We start from the raw sequence: 17,578 nt of genomic DNA on the forward strand, positions 1-17,578 counted from the left end.
AACGCAGAGTGCTCCACTGGAGAAGAAGCATCCAGCTTTTTCATATTCCAGGAAAGAAATAGTGGCATCAGAGGGGGCACAGCTGGACACGGAGCATCCAGACTTTTCTGTTCCCAGGGAAAAAAGAGAAGAATTGCAGAGTGCACCGCTGGGGAAAGAGCATCCAGATTTCCTGCATTCCAAGGAAGAAATGGTAGAATCAGAGAGTGCACAGCTGCACATGGAGCATCCAGATTTCTCATATGTGAGAGAAGCAATGGTGGAATCACAGGGTGCACAGCTGGAGACAGTGTGTCCAGGTTTCTCATCTTCCAGAGAAGAAATAGGGGAATCAGAGGGTGTGCAGCTGGAGATAGTATGTCCAGATTTCTCATATTCCAGGAAAGAAACACTGGAATTGGAAACTGCGCAGCTGGACACGGAGCGTCCAGATTTCTTGTATTCCAGGAAAGAAACAGTGGAATCAGAGGGTGCACAGCTGGACACGGAGCATCCATATTTCTCATATTCCAAGGAAGAAATGGTAGAATCAGAGGGTGGACAGCTGGAAAAGGAGCATCCAGATTCTTCATATTCCAGAGAAGAAAGAGAAGATTTGGAGAGTGCACCACTGGGGATGGAGCACACAGACTTCTTGTATTCCAGGGAAGAAATGGTGCCATCAGAGGGTGCACAGCTGGACACAGAGCATCGAAATTTCTCACATCCCAGGGAAGAAATAGTGGAATTGGTGAGTGCACAGCTGGACATGGAGCATCCAGCTTTCTCATATTCCAGGGAAGAAACAGAGGAATCGGACAGTGCACAGCTAGAGAAGGAGCATCCAGATTTCTCATATTCCAGGGAAGAAATGTTGGAATCGAGGAATATACAGGTGGAAACCAAGCATCTGGAACTCTGTTTCTCCAGGGAAGAAACAGGAAAACAGAAGTCTATTCCTTTGGAATTGGAACACCCAAAGTTCTCTTATTCTCACAGAGAAGCTGAGCAACAAGAAATGGCACAGCTCATGTTGAATCCTTCAGATTTATCATGTTCAATGGAAGAAGGTGAGAAAGAAAACAGTACAGAACTTGAATTGGTGTATGCATCTGATGTATCTGATTCCACTGGAAGAGCTGAGACACAGCAAACGGAGTACCTGCAATCAGAACATTCAGATTTACCATATCGTACAAATAAAAGAAAGCAGCAACAAATGGCCGAAGTAGATTTGGACAATCCTCGTTTGTCGTATTTTGGTGTCAAAGTAGAAGTGCAGCAGGATTCACAGCAGAGAGATAAGCTGTATTCCCTTGACAAAGCAGGGGAAGGACAAACTACTCAACTGCAGTCAGAGCATGCAGTTTTATCATATTCTCCTGTGAAAGAAAGGCAACATAAAACTTCACAGCTGAATTTGCAACAAACAGATGCATCATATTCCACAGGCAAAACAGAACAAGAAATGTTACAACCAAAGTTAGAACAAGCAGATTCACCATATTCCTGTGGAGAAGCAACACAAGAAGCTGTACAAAAAGATTTAGAAGGTCCTGGACTGACATGCTTCATTAGCAAAGCAGAGCAACATGAAAATGTACCATTAGCTTCAGAAAATCTTGATTTCTCATTTACTACTGGAGAAGCAATGCAAGAAGGAATGGAGTCGGGATCTTCAGACCCCTCATGTCCTACTGACAAAGCAAAGCCCCGGGAAGAGGCACCATCAGAGCAGAAGCATTCACTTCCCTTCTACTCCATTGCTGACAGTCAGCAACAAGAAAGTACACCACTGGATTTGGCACAGCCAGATACACTGTACTCCTTTGGCAAAATGGAACAACGAGAAGTAGTACGACGAGAGTTGGAACAACAGGAAACAACCCAACAAAAAGCTACAGAAATGGAACTGGAGCATTCAGATTTGTCAGAAACCTGTGGGAAAGCAGAGCCACAGGAAATGCAACAAACGGATTTGGCCCAGTCAGACCACTCATATTACTGTGACAAAGAAGGACAGCAAGAAATGGCTCAACCAGAGTTAGCACATCTGCCTTTGTCATATTCTTGTGGGGAACACGTGCAAGGAGAAGAAATAGAAATGGAGCCAGCATATCCAGAATGGGCATTTTCCATAAGTACAGAAATGCAGCAGGAAATGATAGAACAGAAATCAAAGCAACCGGATTTTTCACGCTCTGCTGGCAAAATAGAGCAACAAGAAATAATACCTCCAGAGCTGGAGCAAACATTTTTGCCATCTTCCACTGAAAGAACAGCACCACAGGAAATAGAAATGAGGTCAGACTATCCAGATTTGTCATATTCGTTTGACAAAGCAGAACAGCAGGAGACGTTGAAACATCCAACTTTACCATTTAGCTCAAAGCAACGAGAAACTGAACCTTTGGCAATAGAACATCCAGATATTTCACCTGAAATCAGTGAAACAAAACCAGGAGACACTGTACAGAGGGAGTCAGAACACCCAGAGCTGGCATATTCCATAGGAAAATCACAACAAGAATCAGAATATTTAGGTTCATTAGAAACCCTGGTTGAAGCAGCACAAGATGAAACTATGCAAGTGGAATCTAAATATCCAAATTTGCCGTGTTCTGTTGGTCAAAAAGACCAACAAGAAACTTCACAATTAGGTGCCAAATATCCAGATTTATCATGTTTCTTGGGTAGTGCCAAAGAACGAGCAACTCTAGAGTGTGAGTCAAAACATCAAGACTTGCCTAAAGTGACCAGAAAAAGCGTTCCACCAGCAACTGCAAAAATAGAATCAAAATATCCAGATTTGGCATATTCCCTTGGCAAAGCAGAAGAACCAGAAATTGCACCATGGGAAATGAAATGCCCTGATTTGTCACATTCCACTGATGAAAGAAACCAACAAGAAATAGTACCGTTGGATCAGAAACATAGCAAATTTTCTATTGACAAAGGAACACAGCAGCAAAACACAAAACAGCAGTTAGAGCAAACGACGTTTTCATATTCTGCTGGCAGAACAGAGCAATTAAAACATGCCCAACAGGACTTGGAACAAACAGATTTATCACTTCCCATTGACAAGCCAAACTACGAAATGGCCCAGCCAGAAATGGAACATGTTGATGTGATATATCCTCTTGACAAAACAGAGGTGCAACAAAGAGTACAACTAGAATTAGAGCAAACAGGTTTAACTTACTCCTTTGGAAAAACAGAACAGAAAACAGTGCAGCCAGAAATGGAACATCCTGATTTGGCAGGTTCTGTGGGTGTAGTAGAACAAGAGGACGTGGCACAGACAGAGCTGGGACATCCTGATATGTCTTACCCTCTTTTCGAAACAGGAGAACTGCAAACTGCACAGTTGAAACCCAAACACCCAGGTCTAGCATATTTTACTGACAAAGTGCAGGAAACTGCAGAGCTGAGGGTGGCACAACCAGATGCATCATATGCCCATGACAAAACAGAACAGTGCCCGCCCGCCCATCTGGAACTGGGCCATGCAGACTTGTCATCCTCTGCTGACAAAGCAGGACAGCCAGGGATGGCGCACAGAGCCTTGGGGCACCCTGATGCAAGGTACTCTGTCAGTAGAGCAGAACATCCACAAGCTGCAATACTAGGAGGTCCAGATGTTTCATCTCATAGTGAAAAAGCAGAGCAAAAAGGAATGTCAAAACTAGAGTCAAAACATCCTGATTTGTCATATTCCTTTGATAAAACACAGCCACAAGAAACTACACAACTGGGGTTAGGAAAACCAGATCTCTCATCTTTGCCTGGCAAAGCAGAGCAACCACATACTGCTCAGGAGGACCTGGAGCAATCGGGCTTCGTGCATTCTTTCAACAAAGCCAGACAACGAGAGAAAGCCCAGCCAGAACTGGAACATCCACAGTTATCTTATTCTGTTCATGAAGCAGAACAAGAAACTGCACATGAAAAATCAAACCATTCAGATTTATCGTATGCTGTTGGCAGATTAGAGCACCATGAGATCATACAAACAGAGGCAGAACAAATGGATTTATCACGGCCAATTGGCAAAACGCAGCAACCACAAATTGCTCAGCTGGATTTGGAATATCCAGATTTATCATATTCCATTGTCACAGTACAGCAACAGAAAAAGGTTCAACCAGAACTGGAACAGCCAGGTGATTTTTCGTCATCTCATGGCAAAGAAGAACAAAGAGAAAGTGCAAGAATGCAGTCAGATCAGCCTGAGTTGCAGCGCTCCATTGGGGAAATAGAAGGCTTGCAAACTTCACAAGTGAAATCAGAATCTGCAGACTTGTCATTTTCTATTGACACAGTAGGACCTCATGAAATAGCACAATCAGAGTTGAAAGAATATGATTTGTTGCATTCTTTTGTCAAAACAAAGGGATCACAGGCTGTCCCACTGGAGTCTGAATATCCAGACGTCTCAAATTCCTTGGGCAAAGTAGAGCCTCCTGATTTGTCCTCTTCCATTAGTAAAGAAAAGCAAACTGCACAACTGGAGTTCAAACAACAAGAAAGAGGAAATTACAAATTACACCCAGAGCAAGCAATGTTATCACGCTCCCGTGGCAAAGCAGAGCAGCCCAGAAGTGCCCAAATGGAAGTGGAAGTCCAGGAATTCTTGTATTCCTCTGGCAGAACAGAGCAACAAGAAATGGTAAAACAGATGTTGGAGCATCCCAATTTATCATATTCCACTGATAAAACACAGCAAGAAGAAACTACACAACTGGAGTTAGGACAACCGGATTTATCATCTTACCTTGGCAAAACAGAGCAACCACAAACTGCTCAAGTGGAAGCAGAACATCTGGACTTGCTACATTTCACTAGCAAAACAAAACAGCAAGGAGTGGCACAACCAGAATTTGAACATCCTGGTTTGCTGCATTCCACTGGCAAAGTAGAGCAGCCACAGGCTCTGCAGCTGAAATCAGGACAGCCTGTAACACCACATCCCATTGAAAAAACAGAGCAACAAGGAATGGCACATCCAGAGTGGGAACTTCCTGATTTATCATATTCCATTAGCAAAACACAGCCAGAAGAAACTACACAACTGGAATTAGGACAACCAGATTTATCCTATGCCCTTGCTAAGACAGGTGAAATACAAACTGTGCGAGGGGAATTGGAACATTCGTTGTATTCTTCTGACAAAACAGAACAAGAAAGGGTATTACCGGAGTTGGGACATCCACAGCTATCTTATTTTGTTAGTGAAGTAGAACAGGAAGCTGGCCATCAGAAATCAAATTGTCAAGATTTGTCATATTCTCTTGGCAGATTGGAGCACCATGAAATCGTACAACTGGAGGTGGAAGAAATGGATTTATCGTATCCAGCTAGTGAATCAGAGCATTCACAACCTGCCCAAGTAGTACTGGAACAACCAGAGTTTTTGGAGGCTTTTGGCAATCTAGAGGAAAAGAAAATGGCCCATCCTGGCTTTTTGCATTCCCTTGGTGAAGAAAAGCAGAAACAGGCACAGGTGGGCTTGGAGCAACCAGGTTTATTATGTTCCCTTGACAAAGCAGAACAACAGGCAAGTGCACAAACAGCGTTCATGCATTCCGATGTTTCATATTCCATGGGGAAAGCAGAACAATTGCAAACTGAACAACCAAAATCAAAATGTGCAGATTTGTCATATTCTCTTGACAAAGTAGAGACTCATGGAAAGAAACAACCAGAGTTATTGTATTCCAACGGTGAAACAGAGCAGCCACAGATTGCTCAGCTGGAGTTGGAGCATACAGAGACATCATTCTTTGCAGGAGAAATGGAGCGGAGGGAGGGTGCCCAACCCAAACTGCAATATGTTAATTTGCAGTACTCTGTTAGTGAAACAGAGCAACCAGAAACGCCTTCTGTATCATGTGCCTTTGGCAGGACTGAGGAGCAGGAAACTGCACAAGTGGAGCTTGAACAATCAGATTTATCAAGTTCTACTGACAAAGTAGAACAGCGTGAAACTGCCCCGCTGAGAGCAGGATGTTCAGAGAAGCAAGACTCTGAGATTACTTCATCTCTAACTACTCAGTTGGAAACTGAACAACAAGATTTATCCTTTCCTGCTGAGGAAGCAGAGAGTCAAAAAATTCAACCTTATTCATCTCTTCCTGAACAATCAGTGTCTGTACCTTTAGGTGCCTCACACTCTGTTTCTGAAACAAAAATGGGAGGAAGTCAGAAGTCTTCACCTGCAACTGCAGGCCTGTCTCCTGAGCACTCAGATTTGTCTTACACCCCCTGTAAAACACAGCAGTCAGAAATGATACAACCTGAGTCAGGTTTCTTTTTTGCAAGGGATACAAAAATTGATCTACATTCACCTGTGGCTGTACAGTCAGAGACTGAACATGCAATTTTACCTGAGACAGGGAGAGAGCAACCTCCACATTTCTTTCACGCAACTACACAATTAGAATCTGAACAATTAAATCTATTATATCCTATAGATAAAGCAGAAGCCCTAGAAAGTCAAGATTATTTAACTGTACCTTCAAAACTGGAGTCCGAACCCTCAGTTACATTTTATTCAGTTGATGAAACATATCAGCAAGAAATTCCATCTTATTCAAAACCTGCCTCTGAATATTTGGTTCCTACATACTCCCTTGCTGAAGAAGAAAAGCAAAGCATGCAGCCATATATTCCCCAAACAGCACAATCAGAGTGTAAACATATAATTACACCAAATGATGAAACAGAACCGCAACAAATTCAGCTATATTCATCTAAAACAGCAAGATCGAAGACTGCACTGTCAGAGAGTATGTGTCTAATGCACACACCAGACCAAGGCAAGCAAGGATCTCAAGATCAGTCATTGGACACAGAATATTTGTTGTCAGAGCAGCTAAGAATTCCCTTCAAATTCACTGCTGAGCAGCATGAGCAAGCAATGCAACCTGATGTGCAGCAAGTGACAAGGTTGGTGACCATGGAGTCAAAGGCAGCTGCTGTAGCAGACCAAGCAGTGTCATCAGATTCATTTGTACCTTTTCATGCATTGCCTGAAAAGTCAATGTCAGTGGTTTTCACTGATGATGAAGAGAAACAAAATATTCCATCATCTTTATCAGGCATAGTAGGCATGCTTGGAAAGCGATCAAACATCGTTTCAAGCAGTTATAATGAAGGAAAGGATAGACATGAAATGCAACCATATTTTACAGAGCAAAAATGCACACCCTCAGAGCAACCAGAAGCTATTTCATCAGATCTTATTTATGAAACTGTGACACACAAACCTCAGCATTATTCTGGTGAAGGGGGCAGCCTTTCTTCAGCAGAGTCAAAGTCCATTTGCTGCATTTCTTCTGATGAAAAGCAGAATCCAGATATTCCATCTTCTTTTGGGCTAGCTAGCTGGCTGGCAGAAGAGGTGAAAGCTCGCTCAGTTACTCCAATAAGAGCTACAGATGTAGACAAGCAAGGAATTCAGCTTTCTCCAAATGAAGCTTCTGATTTTGGAGCAAAACAATTCCCAGCTGGAAGTTGCAAAGAACTTACAGTTCATAGAACTTTAAAGAATAAACCAGGTATATTTGGAGTTTCTGATGTAGTATCAAGTGAAATTTCCTACAGATTGTCCTCAGAAACTAGTCACAGAATTCAAAGGCATGATTTACAATCTTTGGGAAGAGATAATCCAGGTCCAGAAAAAGTTCCAAAGAATGAAACTAGCATTGGAAACCCTACAAAAATGGAAGCAACGCAACAGCCAGGTGTAGACAAAGTACCTGAACATCACCCAAGAGGAAAAGAGGAAGAAATAGAGCATGTGAGAGCTGTAGAAGATAGTCAACATGCTCCAGAACCTACTGAACAAAAAGATCTATTTAATATAATTTCAGAAGGTTATGAAATCCTGAATATTCACGCTCCTACACATATTTCTTCTGTGGATCAAGAAGAAAGTAAACACATGCCAGATAAACTGGAATACCTGGAAACAAATCCTTCCTTTAAGAGAAAATTAGCAGATGATGGTCATAGAGCCTTAGCTTCTGGAACAACCATTGAAATTTCAGAAAGCTCAGTGCTGGAAAACCCTGGAAATCATGAACTAAAAGAATTAGTCAAAGATACTGCTGCTGTGGAAACTGGAGAAACAGAAAAGGAAAAGTCGGTGTTGCCAGAAAATAATGATGACACAGTGTTGGACCCTAATAATGGCATGGCTGATATGGATTATTTTGAAAAATATACCTTGATTGATGACAAATCTCCAATTAAGCCAACTTTTGAAAGACCAAGTTCATTGGTTTCTATGACAGCAAATCCTAAGGAACCTGTGGAAGAAGCCCCATCTTTTAAAGAAAGCTCTGAGGTAAATACTTTGGAAGAGGAGTTTTCCTTGCTTGAGGATCTGGATGAAGTCTTTTACGGTACCGTAAAAGGAGAAAGCATGGAATCCTGTGCAAGTGTTTCAAAACTTTTTCCTGTACAAAAATCAATTGACATTAGCAGTAAAAAAGTTATGAATGTAGAAGATGAACAGAAGTCACCAGGGACCCCGCTGTTTGATTCAGAAGAAGGAGTGTTAGAACGATCTCTATTATTTCCTACCACTGTTGCTGCAATTAATCCAGAGCTTCTAGAGGAGCCACCTGCTCTGTCATTTTTATACAAGGACCTCTATGCAGAAGCAGTGGGAGCAAAGACAAAGGAGGAGACTCCTTCTGATGAGGAAAGTGGTAATTCTAATGCATCATTTCCTAGTAGAAATTCAGACACAGATGATGGAACGGGAATATATTTTGAAAAATACATTCTTAAAGATGAAATTCCTGGTAAGGCTGTAGGCCATCCTCAGAAGGATCAGATACCAGAAGATCAGCCTGTTAGTGGAGATATTTCAGTTCAGAGCTCAAGGGACAAACACAAGCAGTGGTCTAGTGATGTTTCAGTTGTCAGAACTAAGGTTCTTCCAGAAAGGGCGGTTGTGGAGAGAGAGAAAGTCCAGGTCGATAGTGACATTAAAGCAACAATATGTAAACCAATGCATGCCATTCCTTTTGGAAGCAAAGTAAATCTTTCAAGTGCAAGAAGTGCTACCAGTGAACAAAGAGAAGAAGAAAACTTACCTGTAGAAACAACTGAAGAATTACCAGAGCAAACAAGTCACCCAGAGTGTAGGCAAAGAATGGATTATCAGGGAGCTGCACCTCAAGAAGCAGCCAATAAGCAGGAAGAACAACATGAAATAGCGGCAGTTCATCAAATGGAAAAATATATCCCATATGTCAGGACACCAGTTGAAGATAGTGAAGACAATCAATATGCCCAGGCATATCTTTCACATGTCCCAACCATTCAGCCAACAGAGAAGCCAGATGTGCAAAGAGAGGAGCAGCACCCTGATATTTGTGAAGATCTCACTGAGGCAATGGACTATGATGTGATTACACAAGAAGAACTTCTACAAGATGAAATGTCCTCTGAACTGACACATGAGGAGCTGTTATTTGAAGATAGGGACTCTTTTGAGCATATTGGTGAGAGTTATGAATTCGTAGATGAGCCAGAGCAAAGAACACCTGTTGAACTTGAAGATTCAGGCTTTGTGGTGATGTATCCTGAAAAGTCATCGACAAACATACCTCAAGTTGAGAGTCCACAAAGAGAATCGAAGAAAGCGCAAATAGATACATATTGTTACCACTGCAAGTACCCGATATCTGCTATTGATAAGCTTTTTGGAGAACATAAAGACCATGAAGTCTCAACACTAGATGCTGCTGCAAGCAAGATGAAGGTAAGAAGTCATTTGGGTAAGGGGAAGGAGGTACTGAGGCTAATTTCTCTAGACCTCTTCTGTGAAGTGGCCTTCAGAGAGTAGTGTAGAGACTAAGTCATAGTATATAAAATGAAAGCTTTCCCTAAAAACCTGTGAGAGAGCTGGAAGAGAGAGTTTCTTATCATTAAGGTATTTTCTAGAGTCATAAGCTTGCTAAGATTATGTTTTTATTTATTCGGATGTTTGAATGACTTTATTTGTATGTGGCTTTTATAGACTTCCCATTTTTTAGCCTTCTAGTTTGTGTAAGTTTGTCTGGTTTGTATGCATAGAGGGAGAAATGGGAGGAGTGATGTTTGTATGAAAAGAGAGAGTTTTAGGAAGAGCAGCTCATTTCACCTGACAAAATACAGAAACCTCCATATGCTGGTACCAACATCACCATAAAGTGTTTCCCGTCCCAGTTACATGTGTTGGTTGCTTGGAGATATCAGAGTATTTACACAGTTTACACTACACAGTTTTGTTATAACTGTGTCCTCATTTTCTGTTCAGTTCATGTTCAGCTTCCCCTGGTAGCATTTCAAGTGTAGTGCAGGTAAGGGTTTAGCAATTCCTACTTCTCCCCACTATTTCTAAGCTGTACCATTCTAAAAGATAGACATGCCATCCATTTCATTGGATTATGCCTGGTGAAAATGCTTTCATTTCTGTAGAAGCTCATTCTTCATTAAAATGCTGTTCTGCTTGCAAAAAGGGCATGTTTGTGACATCTCAATTCTGCCACATCAGATTTGTTCATGTCCAAGAACAGATGTTTCTTCCTTGATTATCAGCTATTTAATCTCACCCCAGTGTCTGAAAGGTGAGCTCTCTTCTGGCACACATACAGTTACCGATAATGGAGATTTTATAATTTCATTAAAATTCTGGAAGGGCTTACGTCACTGATTTTTAAGTTATTTTTATGTTAACTCATAGGTAAGAAACAAACATTACAAGTAGGAGAAGTTAAGGTACCAGTTTCAAACATCAATATTTACAAAATATCTCCATGGTGTGCAGAGGTATGACAATGTTATCACGTTTTGTATATGGCCATTCATATTTCACTCAGAAGTGGTAATTAGCCAACAGTAAATCAGTAATAAAGTCACAGATACCAGCCATCCCTCGAATGTAACCCCATTGCAGCGAGTCCAGTTAAACCACAAATAAATGTCCTATGATATCATTCGCTGGCTGTGGAACTTGGACATGGAGCCAGTAATTAAATCTGGCCACAACGCAGGCTTGGCTTCACATGATTTCTAGCACTCGAGGCTCCAGTTACTTTAAGACGGCATTCGTATGTTTCTTATTACCTTTGTATAATTACTGAGAAAACATTAAGACAGCAAAACGCTTGTCACCTGAATTTTAACTTTAGGAGCACAGTTTCACCATAAGAGAAATGAGCTATGGATGGCATCTGTCAGATTATGTCGGTTATCTTGACAAACAGAAGTTTGTCTCTGAATCTCAGTGATTGACCCTAAATATTTATAAATGCAACCTTCAATTTTACAGTCCAATATGACATTTATAATTAAGGGAAAGTCATATGCTAGTTTTCAAGCAGCTCTAGCTGTAGAAGTTTGCCCTAATAGGAAGGTGTTACCAAAGCAAGTTAGCCTTCCTTTTAGATTTATGCCAGCTAATTAAAATGAAGTATTTTTATAAATTGCATCTGAGCAGATGGCCAGCTTGCTTTCATGAAAGGTCAAGAAGGACTACTGCCTAAGAGCGATTTCTGTGTCATCTCTGGTGCCTTTTGTTCCTAGGACTTCTTTTGTTTGCAGTTCTAATTCAACCGGTGATTTCGATGGGAGATTTGGCTGTCAGCATTGCCAGTTCAGGATTCTGGTTTATAAGAAGTATCTTTAAAATTATAATTAAAAAAAAATCATGACTTATGTTCAGTTTGCTGCAGGGGATTTTACTGCATAAGCTGTTAACCTGATAATTACCTGCATTTTCTTCCTTTTTATGTGCCTGTTTCTACAATCTCTTGAGGACCCTCATAAGGCTCTGAGTACCCTTGACTTCCAGCATAGCTATTTTGAAAGTCATAGTGTTCAACAACTTGCGTAAGCACTTAGCACCTTGTTAAACTGAGCTTTTTTCTTTTTTTTTCCTTTTCTTTTTTCTTTTTTTTTTTTGGTTTGGAAACAGTTTTGTGACTGTTTCTGTTGCTATTTCTGTGCATGTCTTTGTAGCCAGGGAGACGCTTGAACTTAATTTAGCAATTATTCCAATGGCAGCTCATGGCAAAACAAAAGTATTCATCTAAAATATGTTTTGTAGAAAAACTTTATAAAATAACATAGTTACTGAAACTTTTAAAATTTCAGGATCAGTTAGATGAATTGCTAATAGCATTGGAAGAAAAGTCAATGAAGATTGAAGGGTTCGTGAGTGAAATTGAATCTCTATTTAACTCTGTTGAGGTAAGTCCAGTGTTTTATCATGCTAGTTTTCTTTCCCTCCACAAAATTGCTTCTAAGATATGTTTCCTTTGTTTTGTAGTGTCATTTTTTCCACTAAAATGGGCTGTTTCTCCAGTCCTCAAACTGACTTCTCCTGTCTGAAGTAGTTAACTGAGGGGAATAAAGATGCAAACATTTGCTTTTTTGTATGTTATTGCAACATGGAATATGTGACTGGAGGAGAAAGTTCCCTTAATTTGGTTTGCATTTATAAAAAGCTTACACTCTTTGTGTCTATATCTAGAGTCCTGTGTTAAACCTGAATGTTACCCAATGTCCAGAAGTTCTTAAGCCTCGAGGACTGTATTAACTTCAGTTAGATGTATGGATTTGTAGGTATTTTGTAATCAGACTTCCCGTCTCTATGCTTAGCTATAGAAGTTTGATTTTAAACACAATACAAAAAAATCTGCCATTGTTTTTAATGTATTTCTCTAGCATTATTTCTCCTAGATGAGCTTGCTCACAGAAATAAAATTCTCTTATTGTCAGGATGCCAGTAGGAGTCTGGTGGATGGCTCATGTATGGGCAGTTGAGAGTTTCTGTGTATTCATTAACTGCTGTAATTTTATTCTACAGATCAGTTTACATCTGCTTTTATTTTCTAGGAAAACTGTAAGCAAAATGCAGAGTTATTGGAAAAGCAGAATGAAGACATGATAAAGAAAGTGGTTGCGCAATATGATGAGAAATCAGAGAACTTGGAGGAAGTGAAAAAGATGAAAATGGAATACCTGTATGAACAGATGGTTAATTTTCAACAAACTATTGATTCAGCAAAGGAAACCTTGGAGACGACAGTAAAGGAAATGGAAGAACTTGATGGATTTGTTTTCCTAAACGTAAGTATAAGTGACTGTAACACTGCAGCTTTTATAATACTAGTTAGGAAAGCATTTATACAGGACCTAAGCTGCTAACAAGTTACTTATCTTTGGGGTTTTTTGAAGACAGCTAAATCCTGCAAGCTCAGTTATTCCACTCTGAAACCACTACATTGTTTGCTTTTGTCATGTGAATGCTCAGAGGACTGCAAAGGTGATGCATAGGGTGAGAACATGCATTGTGCCTTCAGAAGGGTTCTGTTCTGCCCAGTGAAGAGAGGGCTAGGAGACAGCTTGATAATTCAGCTAGAATTAGCCATTCAAGAGTAGGAAATGTCATAGTAGAAGGTACTTTACTGTAGGAAAGAAAGGTGAAACAAGAAAGTGTACTTGAAAATTATCAAAATTGGAAGATGAGTTTTTTGTGGGTGTTTTTGTTTTTTGTTTTAAATGAGCAGACACTAAGTGTAGTTATGCACTCAAATTATTGAGGCTAAACTAAAAGTTTACTACCGAAAAATTTCTAAATGGGCTAGATTTAGGAACGTGCAGGTAGCATGCATGTCTGTAATGGTCTTTTCTGGATTTAGAAAACATCTCTTGTGAATCTACATGACTCGAGTTACCTGGCTGATACAATCCTCAGTCAGTCTTATCCTGAGCTTGGTTTCACAGTCTTGTAGGTTAAACATTAATGGCCTGAGGCCTCCAAGATTATTCTTGCGCTGCAGGAATTGTCTCTAATTCAGCTGTGGCACTTCCTTCTCCATAGAAGTGTATCAGCAGTTTTGAAGGGGATGGGATTTCTGGGACAACAGTCTTCTCCCATTATGGAGTTAGACAGTAGTTTGGAAGCTGCAGAAATTCTCCTGGGTTGTAAGAAACAAAAAGTTCATGTTACTGTTTAAAGACTAATCATTCATGCAAAACAGCTCCCCAAGCAGAAGTTCCCAGCTCATATACCAGCAGTTACAGAAGCAGTGGGCCGTCTTTGGCATTCCCCACTCTTACAAGTTACTCGAGGACTTAGTGTCCTGTAACCAAGTGAATGCCTTGGGAGATGGGCTATTTTGAGAGGGATGAAAAATACATCATATTTTCCTGTACTTCACTAGGTACTGGAGCAGTCCTTTAGCAAAATGAAATCTTTGTAATCTGTAATTATTTTGGGGGGAGGGGGGAAAGGATGAGAAGAATGACTTCCCACAACCTTGAAGACTTTCTGTTAGTGATACAGTATGGGAGCCTTTCTTTCTATGAGCCAGCAAATGTTAGGTGAAGATTTAGAGTATGGGAGAAACTTTGACTCCATGGCTGCAAATCTCACCCAGCATCTGGTAATCAGAAGTTATAAAGAAGATTTCAGACAGAATTTGGATTTAAAAGTATTCTTAATGCACAAATTATTTCCTTCTGTAAAAGCCTTGATTTAGAGAAGCATTTGACTGTGCGCGAATCTTTATACCTAGATATTGAATATTGCCCCCTCAGGAGTTTAAAGCCAAATATAGACTTTAATAGCCTGCTGAGTCAGAGCTTTGAAGTGGAATATTCTTAAGGAACCAAATTCTCTGCTGGTGTGAATGAGCAGAATCCCAGCCAACACTGAGTCAATAAAGCTGTGTGTATTTTATGTCTATGGAGAATTGTTAGATGAGTGGCTCTTCAATATTTTCAGGCTTTTAAAAACTGTTAATACATTTCTTTTTTTCCTTCCTTAGTCATCTAAAGAATTGAATAAAAGGTATATGAAGTAGTCATTAAGTGCACTGTAGTGAGTACTAGGCCTAGCATGCTGTATGCTTTGTTTACTGTTTTCGAGCTTTGGAAACACACTGCTAGTATGGTAGCTACTTATACAAACCTTGCAAATAATAAAATTAAGGGACGAAGTTTTATACTTTTTACTGTAACTGACTAGTTTGAAGTGTTTTGCATGTGTTCTGTAGTGCATCAATTAAAGAGCATTTTAAAATGGCGGCTCACCTTAAAATTCTACACAGACATTCTTAAACAGGTGTTCTTTGTAGTTAATACACAAACATATACTGTAGAACATTTTGACCATGCTTGCATCTCTCAGACATCACTGTTATGTCCTGTTTTCACTAGCCTGATTCTGTATTATGTGGTTTCCATGAAAGATCATAATGCAAATTATTATTCACATGGCTGGACTAGGTTGCCAGACTATATTCTGAACACAGCTCCAGAAAAATTTGAAATTAAATAGCTATTTTAACCACAATTTCCATCATTGCTCTCTTCAGGAGCTTACCAGGATATCAAGGGGCAGGACCTCCCCTTGTCCCTGTCCCCCCCCATTAGCACCACCTGATTCAGGACGTGTCGCAGGGCTTGTGCCTTGTTGCAGCTGCATCTTGCCCCACCTGCACTGACCGGCACAGAGAGGCGCTTGCACACAGCTCTCTGCCATGCGTGGTTTGCCTCCAAACAGTCTTTTTGGTGAGACCCAACCTTTATGAGGGAAGTGCTCACTTACAAGCTCATTTTCTCCCAATAAATTTTCTGGGGTGACCTGTGAATGCTCAGACCGGCTGGCTCCAGGCTCCTCCTGTGCAAGCACCCACACTGCGGGAAATCCTGCCCAGTCCCCTCCGTTTGCCGAAACGCCTGCTGACCTCGCCAGCGGGGCCCAGGCGTTGCACGGTGCATAACAAACGTACCCCTGCCAGCGCTGACTCCCTCATCACAGCGCATGCCTGCTTACGTGTGCTGATGGATGGGGGTATAGAAATGACAGTAGGGTTCCAGTCTGTGGTCAAATTACAACTCCAGGAGAGTGGTCTGAAGAGCCTGTGCCAAACACCCCTTTATGGTTCCCATTAATTTGCAGAATCAGGGCTATAAAGCTGGATTTCCCTGTTGTATGCCAAGATGTGACAGTCTGGCCACATATCTGCATGTAGTTTACTGCATAATAAAATGTTAGAACAGGTATAATATGACAAAACAAATTTTCAAGACTTTCTGTATACTTGATCTTTATTTATTAACTTACACACTAAACTTAGTGTTTATTCTGTTTTGCGCATGGTTTTGGATATTACTTTATTTTGATAATACCTGATTTTCTAAAAAAGGTTAAGATGATGATCTCTATAGCAATGCATGTTTTTCTAAAGAAAATATATTCTGTATCTGTTGTGCTTTGTTAAGATTGTACACAATTAACTACTTCAGTGATTGAAAAAAGGCAGGGGGTGAAATTCAGTTGCTTTGAAAAGATAATCTTTCATTTCCTTGAAGATGCTTCTGCCTCAAAGTTAAAAATATGTTGGTTTTTTCCTATAATGAACTCAGAAAATGTGGGCTAATTAGGTGGAATCCATTTCCCTTCTTGTTTTTTTGCTTGTCAGAAGCAGCTGCTTTACATTATGTCTCTGGAGTCAGCTGCCTTAGTTTAGCTCTAACGTTTGTAACCTTTAAAGGCACTGTGTTAGTAAGTCCAGCCACTGTATTCTTGGGAATTTTGCTATGAACTTCAAATCCTCACGTTCTCATGGATCAAGCATATGCAGATTGTGTTCATTCTCACTGTGCTCCTTATGTAAAATCATAATATGTGCTAAATATTCAAAATTAGGAAAACAGCTTCTCCTTGCATGTTGTCCTCAAGTTCATGAGAAGTATTTAGAGATGTGTATGTCACATGTTCTTTGCTTCTGGCCTTTGGAAACTATGCAGTACCACAGGAGATTTATATGGCTATGTGTTTTTTCCAAATAGGTTACTTTCCGCAATGGATACTACTCTGTCTTTAGAAAAGGTGCCCAGTGCATTTTCACTTTTTGAACACTATGCAGACAGTCCAGGAAAAAGCAACCAGCACTCCTTAAATCATGTGGCTGGTAAGAATATCTGAATATCTTCTTTGTTAAAGCTAACGTTTCGGCAATGCTTTGGAAATTTTAGAAAGCTAAAAACAGAATCTATTTGAGAAGTATAAATTTGCAAACCATATAATTAGCAATCAGAGTTGAATGTAAAATGAAGTCTAATTGTGCACAAGTGTTTGGCTTATAGTAGGACATTAAGATGAGTAGCAGAGGGGAAAGTGCTAAAATGTGGGATTCTTGCATCGTTTAAAATACCTATACCTCAGACTGACAGCAGGTCTCTAGCTGTAAACCTCTGGAGGCTAAAGAAGTTGCTGTTTGCTTGTGGGCAGGAAGAGATGAGGTAATGAAGGGGTCTGCTGAGCTGCTTGCTGGAGGGAGGCAGCCCCGTCGAGCTGGTGTGGGCAGCAGAGCTGGGGCTGGCGGAGGAGCTCATGGCATTTCTGCTGGATGAGCACAGGCACCTTCAAACCCCTCCACGCGGCCACAGGAGGGGGGAGCAATTACTGTAGCTGGAAAGAGTCTCTACTCTGGCAGCCAGTGATAAAAGTTACCACTAAAGGGCCATGTTCATGTCTTTATCTCGTATTTCATTTCCTGTAAAAAGCCTATTTGCGTGGACT

General features: G+C 40.6%; 1 protein-coding gene across 1 annotated transcript in view; it reads left to right on the plus strand.

The window, feature by feature from the left end:
• LOC112987062 (cardiomyopathy-associated protein 5) overlaps positions 1–17,578 on the plus strand; it is a 47,270-nt gene that overhangs the window by 10,545 nt on the left and 19,147 nt on the right. The window contains exons 4-8 of the mRNA XM_064502207.1: positions 468–9,760; positions 12,136–12,231; positions 12,880–13,113; positions 14,817–14,839; positions 16,846–16,967. Of these exons, the coding sequence (XP_064358277.1) occupies positions 468–9,760; positions 12,136–12,231; positions 12,880–13,113; positions 14,817–14,839; positions 16,846–16,967 (9,768 nt within the window). The remainder of the gene's footprint in view (positions 1–467; positions 9,761–12,135; positions 12,232–12,879; positions 13,114–14,816; positions 14,840–16,845; positions 16,968–17,578) is intronic.

The sequence above is a fragment of the Dromaius novaehollandiae genome, chromosome Z, assembly GCF_036370855.1.
Source record: "Dromaius novaehollandiae isolate bDroNov1 chromosome Z, bDroNov1.hap1, whole genome shotgun sequence".
NCBI lineage: Eukaryota > Metazoa > Chordata > Aves > Casuariiformes > Dromaiidae > Dromaius > Dromaius novaehollandiae.